Source organism: Lucilia sericata, unplaced genomic scaffold (genome assembly GCF_015586225.1).
Source record: "Lucilia sericata isolate MDLA Ls3-8-SP2 unplaced genomic scaffold, ASM1558622v1 Contig000019F_arrow, whole genome shotgun sequence".
NCBI lineage: Eukaryota > Metazoa > Arthropoda > Insecta > Diptera > Calliphoridae > Lucilia > Lucilia sericata.
Window position 1 is genome coordinate 1,412,454 of NW_023994058.1, and position 10,745 is coordinate 1,423,198.

Genomic DNA, 10,745 nt, shown 5'->3' on the forward strand with positions numbered 1-10,745 from the left:
AAAATTAAAATTATTGCAAATATTAAAACAAATCGAACCAAATATTCAAATAATAAACTACAATTTAAAAACTAAAGGAAGATCATAATTGTTGCACGTTTTATTGATTAGAATTTGATGTGTTTATTAATCTTTGAAGTATATTAAAACTGAAATATTCTTATATTTGCATCTATCTTATGGCAAACATTAGATGCAGCGTAATTCGATTCAAAAAAATTACTACGACGCAGTAATGTCACCGATACAAATTAAACGTATGTATGTGATTGATTTAGTATTGCAAAAGAAAGGAGTAAAAGTAAAATACGTTTGTGTAGCAACAACAACTACAAAAACGTATGTATGTGATTGATTTAGTATTGCAAAAGAAAGGAGTAATTTTTTTTTAATTTTTAATATTTTTTCGTACTATGTATGGTATATTGATTGTTATAAATGAATAAGTACATTAAGTATAAACAAATATTTATAAAAAAGGCACAAAAAAATTTTTAAACAAAATAAAATCTGAACATACATATGATTTACTATTTTTTCTTAAATAATTATACTCGCATATATATTTATATTTGCAAAGAAACCAATACATGTTTTAACTAAAATTTTTAAATTGCTTGTTTTATTTCCTTAAAATCAAATTTATAATTTTATTTAAGAAAAAATTAACGAATATTTTAAACACATAAAACAAATATAAAAACATTAAAAAGATAATCAAAAGTTCTTAATACAAAATATATAAGTATAATCAAGGACAACATAAAATAATAATGAAAAAATCACAAATAAGGCTGGTTAAAAAATATTTAAAAAAGTAATACCACCACAGACGTTAACAAAAAGTAGTAATACAATTAAAAAAAATGCAAATAATCCAAACTCACCAAAATTATTTGTAAGTATATCAATTAGTTAAGAATTTCTTAATGATGAAACTATTTTTATTGTTGTTTATTTTTTATCTTTAAAGCATACAATAATTTGTATGAAAAACAATTTAATATTTATGAGTTTTTTTTTAATATGAGGCATTACTTTTTGTTGCTTTTAAAACAAAATTATAAAGAAAATATAAAAAAGGATACTAAAAATAGAAATGATGGTCTTTTAAACTGCTTTTCAATCTTCTTCCTCATTATCATCGCATCTACCTACATAATCGTCTATTTCAATTTGTTTTTGCTGTGTTTCATTTTATAATTAATTCAATTGTCTTAGCTTAACACTATAAATCTTACTTAAAATTAAATGAAAATAAAACATCTGTTTGTCGTCTTCTTCATATATGCTTACAACTTTCATGTTGCTGTTTTTTCTTGTCATTACTCCTGTATATTAGCGTGTTCAACAGTTTTACGACACCGAACTAATTGCATTGTGTGGTGAACCCATTTGTATAAGAACTTTATCTAACCATTGCAATGGTCCATGTAAATGGATTTCTATCCAGCATGGCGTCGAAGTCACATCCTGTCGATGGTATTCCGCTCCCCAACCCTTTACAAATGACATGCGTATTGTACACATTTTTGTAAGTTCATAAACGGCCTCGAAGCCATTATTGACGGATTGTGATAGTAGTTGAGCAAATTCTTGATTATTGAATATTTTCAATGAACAACCTGGTGGTATTTTGCACACTGTGCTAGGATGGAAGCCGTGATGATAATTACAGTTGCGTGATTGCACAAATATAGCTGAATCCGAGAGACATTCAGCATAAACTTCGCCGGTAACATAATAGAGATGAACACCTTTTCCTGCAACGAATACAGAAAAATAAAAGAAAAAAAAATCAAAATAAGAAAACAATATTTGTATTTATTTTAATTTAATTAAAATAAAATTAAATATAGTTTATTTTAAGAGTTTTCCTCTTTAAAAAAATTTGCTTCGGGAGAAAGAGCAAATTTTATTTTTATTTTATTACATTAATTTCAATTAATAACTTTAACACTAAGGGGCAGAATTAATTGGTGTCATTATAGTTTCTATATTCGTCACAACCTTCAGCAATGTTATGCCAAATTTAATTTTAATTGTATTCTTAATTTGTCTAATAATGAAGAATTTGTAAAACTAACGAAAATTGGTTTTTGTAACAAAATTTAATTTTACGTTAAAAATGGGTATAAAATCAACAAAAATTCTAATATGTTTGTTGGTAATGTATTTGAACATAACTGTTATTATTTATATAATATATGGTATATTTAAACCGATTCACTTCTTAGTTTCAATTTTATTGCTATAAACACATGCACCAAATTTTTCGTGCGCACTCCTTATATAATCCATAGAAACAATTGTTTTTCATATTTAAAAGCCTAATTAAAAACAAATATTTAAATTTTACAAACCTATATGACGTCTGGTGTTCTCGATTGTACTGTTGCGATTAACGTTACTCAACTGACCCAAACAGCAACGATCCGAATTGTTTGAAGGATTTGTAAAACCGTCAACGATCACTGAACTGTTATTGCAATGAAACACTTCACCCACACGACAGTTCAATTCATAGTACGCAATCGAAGCCCAAAATGCTGGTTCTTGATAACTAACCTGGGCCACATCGCCCATAGGAGCGTCTAGCATTTGCGAACCATCATTCGGATTATTTGAATTGCCATCCTCAGAAGGGCTGTAGGCTGGGGGAGGTGTCTCAGCCATACTACTGTATGGTGAATTGGGATTGGAATTAACAGAACTAGGACTGCCAACCGATGTCATAGGCGGGCTGTTGGGACTGAGGTGATTGTTAAAACCGGCGGTTGAATAGCTGACATTGTGTGGCATTGTCGACTCGCCAATATTGTTGAACTGTAACATTGAATGGCCCGGTGCAAATTCTGAGTGACGCGGTACTAATACAGGGTGGTAAAACGGGACTCTCAACCCGTTTATAATGATAGGGATTAATGCACACTTCCTTCTGTTTAGCACTAAAGGGATATTGACATATCTCTAATGGTTTGAGTTCATGATGTGACTGCAGATCAGGCCAGCGCCAGACACGACAATAAATGACATGTGGCAGACCTTTGCGATGTGAAACCTAATAAATATATAAAGTAGTATGCATAAAACAACATTAATAACTTTTTTTAATGTTAAGTTCTAACCTGTAATCTTCCGTCTAATGATCTGGGTATAGTCACGCATTTTGATGGCTGCCCTGGACACGATAACGCCCTTTCTAGTTCTTCGATGGCTCCCTGTCTTTTTTTTAATTTTTTTACCAAACTGTCGACTGCTTTTTCTGCCCATTTCTCCTCTTCATCGCCCTGTTTCCAACCGAGTAATTTCTTAACGGCTGGTGAAGTGAAAGTAAATAGAGCTCCTATCTTAGACATTGCACTGCTTGAAGTTGATTCAACATCATCGGTATCCATTCTGTTTAACGTGGAATTTACCCGAAAGCCGGGATAACTGCTGGAAGTCGAATAGTCTGTAAAAATATTTGTTTAAGTTAGATTTTTGGATTACACTTTTTTGCTAGCATATAAAAATATTATTTTGATCAACATTCAAATCGTATTTATTTGCATCTTTGTTGGAAGATTCTAACGAGTAAACCGTGAATGGTACCTAAATATAGTTTGTCGCCGTAATACTTTTGATAAACTTAACCTTTTATTTTTTGGTCAAATTGAATCTGTATCTGTTTGACTATTTTGGTATTGTATATATTGTCAATGAAGTTTTTTTCTCGGTATCAAATTTAAATGGTCTGAATTTTCAGCGATATTTACAAGAATTTAACTATCTTTAATTTTTCTTGTCACATATTTGACCAGATTTTTTCATACTTCATATACTTTTTCTAACTATAATGCTAACATTTTAAATTTCAATTATTTATTATATGGAAAAGAATCAAATATAAAAGTTTTCCTACTCTGGGACATGATACTATTTTTCTGAAAGGTGGATGCGAGTAGAATAAGAATCTGTTTTGAAATTTGCCAAACACCTCCAAAATCTTAAGATATGGGCAAACCCCGGTTTTTCGTACCTTTAAGCTCTTAAAAGTGAGTAACTTAGTCGAATTTTAACCGATCTCAACGGATTTAGAGAAAAGAAGCAGAAAACATATTTTTGATTTTAGTTTTGCACCGTTTTCCAAGTTTGTTGATGTTTTAATAAAGTACATATTTTATTTAGGAACTATTTATTAATGCATTGGAAAACTATGTCTGTTCATGAGAAAACGCAACATTGTTTTCAAAAATCCATTAGCAGTATCACTGCTGATTATTGATTTTTATCAAAAATTCGTCAATGCATGAAAATACAAGATATATAATCAAATGGATAATTATAGTAACAAACATATTTATTTAAAAAAGAAAAATTAAAATTGCTAGAATAACAACAGAAAATACAATAATCAATTGAAAAATGCAAAAAAAAGTATTTTTATTAAAACTGATTAAAATGCAAGTAAGCGTGCGCGCATTATTAAATTAATCAATCATAAAACACTAAAAGACAAAGATTATTTAATGATAAAATAATAAAAATTAAACAACAACAAGGGCGAAACCGAACGCATCGAAGCGTAGAATTTAAAACACTTCCGTTCGATCGTTTATGTTTATACGAGAATTTCTACAACAAATTAAAGACCAATGAAGAACTTCTAAGCCATGTATTATTTACATAAATAATATTTGTAAATTAGTATGTACATATCGTGAAGCAGCAACAAAAAATTCTAAATATATTTTTTAACACTTTTCAAACACAAAATTCACAATCTGCATCGTATAGTCGTATCTTTTACTTTTTTATTATTATGTTTTTTTTTTTTGTTTTCAAAACAAACTATAATAAATAATAGTCGAACGAGGCGGACCATATAATACCCTACACCATATATGAGAATAAAATGTAATTTACTATTCGTAATAAAGCATTTAAGTTGAAGAGTATCTTAACTCCAATATATTTAGCAATTTATTGCTACTATGGAGTGATCCTCATAAAATTTAGTGGATGGATTTACGTTTACATAAATGTATTTATGAAAAACATCTTAAAAGAAATCGGAGTGTTTTGAAATTTGAATAATTTGAAATAAACCTTAAATAAAACTACGCGTGAATAGACAGAACGTATCGTAAAGTTTAAGTTTGGAATTCATAAATGTTAGAATAATCCAAGAAATTAAAAAAATGTATAGCGTATTAATATTTTCCGAATTTGTAGGAAATATGAAAATGATAAAGAAATTTCAAAATATTTTCTACCTTGTCCTCTTAAGCCACCCAAATTTTAAGTACCCTTTTGTATACAATTAAAATTTACAACTTTTTTTGATTTTCAAATTGCATTGAGCCATTTTTTGTGGCGTGATGTTTTAAATTTTTAACTTTAGAACGCCGTATTAAGAAGACCACAAAAGCTGAAATTAGGAAACATAAACTTGGTGGAGTTTTATTAAATCCGAAAATTTCATCATCATATTCGGCTTTGTTAAATGGAAAATTATTAAGCCACAAATTAATATTATTAACATCATAACTCTTAAACGGATCACAATAATCCAAAAAGATGAATACTATTTTTTAACCGAATAGGATATTATTTTATCGATTGGTATAATCAAATTTCAAAATTGTTCTTGATGTTTCTTCACTAAATCAATAAAATCAATGATTTGGTCACAGATATTTAGATGAAAGAGTTGCAATTTTAACCAAACAAATTTTAAAAACAATATTTTAAAATTCAAATAATTCGTGGTTTTTCATAGAATTAAATCCATTATCAGAATTCGATTTGAAACGAAATACATTTTTATGGATTTTATGTTCGATCTTGATTTCTGTTATTTATTGAACAAAAGAACGATAAAATTTGATTTTCTGAAACCAATTTATTATTTTTGTCGTTCTATGACAACCCCTAATGATTTCCTTAAAACTGTGATTTGTTATTTTGTGACAAAAATATAAATATAAATAAAAATACAAATACAAAACGCACACATGTTGGTAAATTAAGATTCAGCATAATCCAATGGTATAATATCTTTTGTTAATTTTCACTCATTTGAGTTAGAAAAATAAAACAAAAATTATTTTTACTTTACAAAAGTTCGTTTTTTTTTTTTGTTCCTTATATTTTACACAATTGACCGACCCTCCTCAAAGTATATGTACATATGTATGTATGTATCTCTCAGTTTCAACATATTACAAGATTACAACATGTTTTTCCGTTGCCAGTAAAGCCGTCAAATCAAGGAGCTTAACATGTGATTTTAATTGTAAGACTTTAATTACAAAAACACTTTAAAAATTATATTAAATTATGCATATTTGTATGTATGAATATAAGTACATATGCTATAAATTAATAACGAATAATAGACAAACGACGAATTTATTATTATTTATCTTATAACAAATTCAAATATGTATTTTCATTTTGCTTATTTCTTGCTGATCTTTTTCTTTGTCTATATAGATTTATCATTATTATTTACAGCTTTTTATTTATTTGTTAATAATATTTATTTATTTTTTTTATTATAATAAATATATGTTTGCTTTTATTGTTGTTGTAAACACTGTATCTAATGACATTTAGTTTAGACTCTATTTTTATTATTTTTTACAATTTTTTTCTGTAAAACTCGCGCGCGCTGCTTTTAAAAAACGACGATGTAAGCTATTAACGGTGTAAATAACGACTGAGACGGTGAAAATTGTTCAAATATACACATAATCAAACAACAACTAAAATCTAAGGAACATTCTTTCTTATTTGTTGTTGTGTCGTCGTTGCTGTTGTTGTTTGTTAGATTGATTGACTGTCTGAGCGAGTCAGTGAGTGAGTGATGAACATACAGAATGATTAAATTCAAGTAGCAAAAAGAGAAATTTTACATATTAAAGTGTGACTAACGAACTGACTGAATGAATGACTGAGTAATGCGTCTGTCTGGTCCCTTTGAATTATACATGCAACAAATCATGGCACACTCCCTACAATATGTTGTAGTGAATATGTTTTGTAAAGCTCTATTGTAAACGAACTAAAGAAATCATTGTGTATGCTAAATATTTCATAATAAATGACTTAGGAATTGTATTCAACAATGACATCCTGTTAGGAATGAGATTTTCAGCTAATGTTGAGTTCTTCTAGGTTTATCGTTTATTTAGTATTTTTACTTTAAAATTGTTACTTCTCAAGCTAAGCATTAAATTATTGATCATTCTAGCGACCCTACAGTATATTGAGATCTTTTTTGAGCAATAGAAGAAGCATTTTAACAAATAAAAAGAAATTTGATATTTGCTCATAAGAAATAATTTAATTATAATCATTTTATGAAGTATAAGTAAACTAATATGCACTCTATATGATATGTTTGTTAAATATTTCATAAACTTATTCGGTAATTAAATGTATGTAATGACTATTTTTAAGTAACATTTAAACATTCGTGTCTAGTCTGTAAACCGAATCAGAGAAAAATTCTCGTTTGAAAAAGAATTAAAATTGTTTGGAGTTTTCTAAATTGAAATCACATAATTTTACTCGTTTTAAAACCGAGTAAACAAACCTAGTCAAAAGCGCACACAAATTATATACATTTTAAATATATTTAAGTTATAAATATATACATACATATACATACATATCGTCACCTAGAACGCAAACGGCCCTATCTAACATTTTTAAAATTTTACAGGAGAAGCATAAAACTATTTAAATTGAAAAGTTTGTTTCTATCAACGCGATTTATTTGTAGTAAATAAACAAATTGTTTAATAGTGAAACATATCATTTGTTATGATAGTTGACAATGCCGTATATAAAAATGTTTTTTGTTAATAAAATCGATAATTATGGTCGTAGCAGTTAAATTTTTGGTGTGGACATTTGTTTTGATGCAATACATTAGAATCAACAATAAAATCGATTTTGAATTTTTGGTTAGTTAGGGCCGTTTGCGTTTCAGGTGACGATATTTACAAAACTCTCTCAAATTTATTCACATTTCCTGAGCAAGTATAAAGAAATTTAATTGAATAAATAAAAAACATTTTTAATCTTTTAATAGAATTTTAACTGCTCCGGGCATTTGAAATATATTTCAATTATTTTTTGCAACCAAAAGCTGACTTTTACGTTTAAATACAAATTCAAACTTAATTACAAATAATACCAAACCGAAAACCAAATACGCATTTATTCGAGTTCAATTTTTTATTTAAAGTTACATTAAAGGTCGACTTCTATCTATTTATTCGAAACTCATTGACTTGCATAAGTTTTGTTAAAATAAATTCAATAATAGTGAACCACAAGAATTGAAAATTAACTAAAATCACAGCTACAACATCAACACCATTTCCAATTGTAAGCAGTAAGAGAATATCTCATACACAAATAAAATGCGACTTAGAGAAAAATTTTAAAAGAAACCTAAATATTTTTGAAGTTTAATCGTTTTTATTATTTTACATCAAATCTTAAATATATTTCTTCCTAATTCAAGTTTTGGAATTCAAATGTAAATTGTGTACACAAGAACAGAACAATATTCCTTTAACCACAAACAATGCAAGTGGCGATGAGAGACAATATCACGTAATACTTACACACGATCAAACCAAGTCAGAGAAAATAAAAAGAGAAAAATTAAAATACGTACCGACAATCTACAAACTACAGAACAAGCAACCTAGACAGCCAAACAAATACCTTTTTAGAAATATCCCTGTAAACATTTTTTTCAGACATGTCTGAAGTCAGAAATTCTTATTTTTTATCAGAATTTTTAACGAATGTCTAAATTTTCCTTAGAAATTTAACAGAATTTTATGTTAGATTTTTTTGCACATTTTCTGAGGCATTAAACGATTAACATCAGACTCGTCTACACATTTCAATCATATATTTTTAATCATACAAAAAATATTACTGATTAATATAAAAAAAGTGTAATAGCCCAATTAGTGGCACCACAGCTTTGATGTTAAAAATAATTTTTGCAAAAATTTTACAACTTGATTTATATTTTTGGATTTTAACAGCAAATAATTGGAATATATATATATTTCAATTATCGTTCCAGTAAGATATAAAAAACAAAAATCTGTCAAAAAATGTAAAATTTATTGCAAATTCCTCAGATCATTTAGTGTCACAAAACAATTAAGTGAGAAATATTTAAAAAAACTGAACAAATTTTGAGAAATATTCTTAAAAATAATGTCATTACATTAAATATATTTGTATTAGCTTAAATGTGAGTTTTTATCCTCGATAGCGTAAACAGTATTTGAGGTATAGTCATATATGGGAAACCCTTCGGACGGGAGTTTCAAAACTCCTGGTTCAAACTTTTAACAATTTTGTTAAGCAAATTTTTATTTTTTTTTATTTATTTAACAATATTCAGTAACCTAGCTTATAGGCCATAAGCGGTTACAATTTTAAATTTTAAAATTTGAATTTGATTTATGGACAATAAAAAGGGACTTTAATAGTAAAAAATTATGTAATATCTCTCACATATTAGCATTACCTGCGATTAGAATTTTAAGGATTTCGGAAAAAAATGTGAAGGTCGAAATTACATTAAACATTAACAAGTAAGAGTTCTATATTCGGATGTTCCCAATCTTATATGTCCTTCACCATGATGTGTTAAAAAAATAAAATTAAAAAATTCCAGTTGTAAAACGAAAAAGTACCAGAAAGTCCCCTTTTATATGTTCTCACTTACTCCGGGCTCTACATGCATCATTTTATACTTCTATGTTCAATATTATAAAAAATTTTATAGAAATTTGAAGAACGAAAAAGTACCAAAAAGTCCCCTTTTTAGGTTCTCACATAATCCGGGCTCTGCTTAATTTCATGGTTCTAGGTTCAATATTATAGAAAATTCAAAAAATACCTTTTGGATAACGAAAAGTGCCCTTTTATAGGTTCTCACTTAATCCGGGCTCTACATACTTAATTTCATGTTTCTAGCGATAACAACGTACGTTACGTTGTTCGTTCTCTGCTTTGTTTTTATAAACAAGTACATAATTACATATCAAAATTTAACGTTATGTGTGTTGCTTGTTTATTATTTCTTTTTCAGCATGCACTGAGAAAACTAATTTCAACATACACACAGGCGAACATGGCTAAATCAACTCTGCTATGTATAAGGATCCAGAATAAATATACTTTATGGGGTCGGATAATTATATTGGAGAAATTGCAAACGGAATGATAAACTTATATACATATACCCTTAGAACATATAAAAGGAACTTTTTGGTGCACCATGAAATTAATCATGGAGAGCCCGGACTAAGTGCGAACAAATAAAAGGGCACTTTTTGATACTTTTTCGTTCTTCAAAAGGTACTTTCTGCATTTTCAATAATATTGAAGTAAATGAGAACTTATAAAAAGGGACTTTTGGTAATTTTTCGTTCTTCAAAATGTACTTTTAATAATATTGAATCTAGAAGCAGAAAATCAAACATCCAAAACTATAAAAGTGGACTTTACCACACCATAGAACTATAGAACTCTAGTTTTTTATACGTAATTTTCATTTCTATTGGAAGATTTTTTTGAATTTGTAGATTTCAAATACTATGTACCCATCCAGTTGGATTTAGAATCTTAATTTTAATAGCATTGGATAATAATTTAGTGCTCTTTTTGTATTATTTTACCACTTTTTATAAAAAATTGTTTTGAAATTCGTT

At 27.8% G+C, this 10,745-nt stretch overlaps 1 protein-coding gene across 1 annotated transcript; it reads right to left on the bottom strand.

Moving 5' to 3' along the window:
• Nucleotides 1-1,014: 1,014 nt before the first annotated feature.
• Nucleotides 1,015-6,264, bottom strand: LOC119607546 (protein mothers against dpp). The gene is given in 5 exon segments (XM_037961507.1): nt 1,015-1,763; nt 2,364-2,880; nt 2,882-3,061; nt 3,129-3,454; nt 5,998-6,264. Coding segments are annotated over 5 exon segments (1,434 nt in total). The 5' UTR covers nt 6,002-6,264; the 3' UTR covers nt 1,015-1,356.
• Between the last annotated feature and the right edge of the window lie 4,481 nt (nt 6,265-10,745).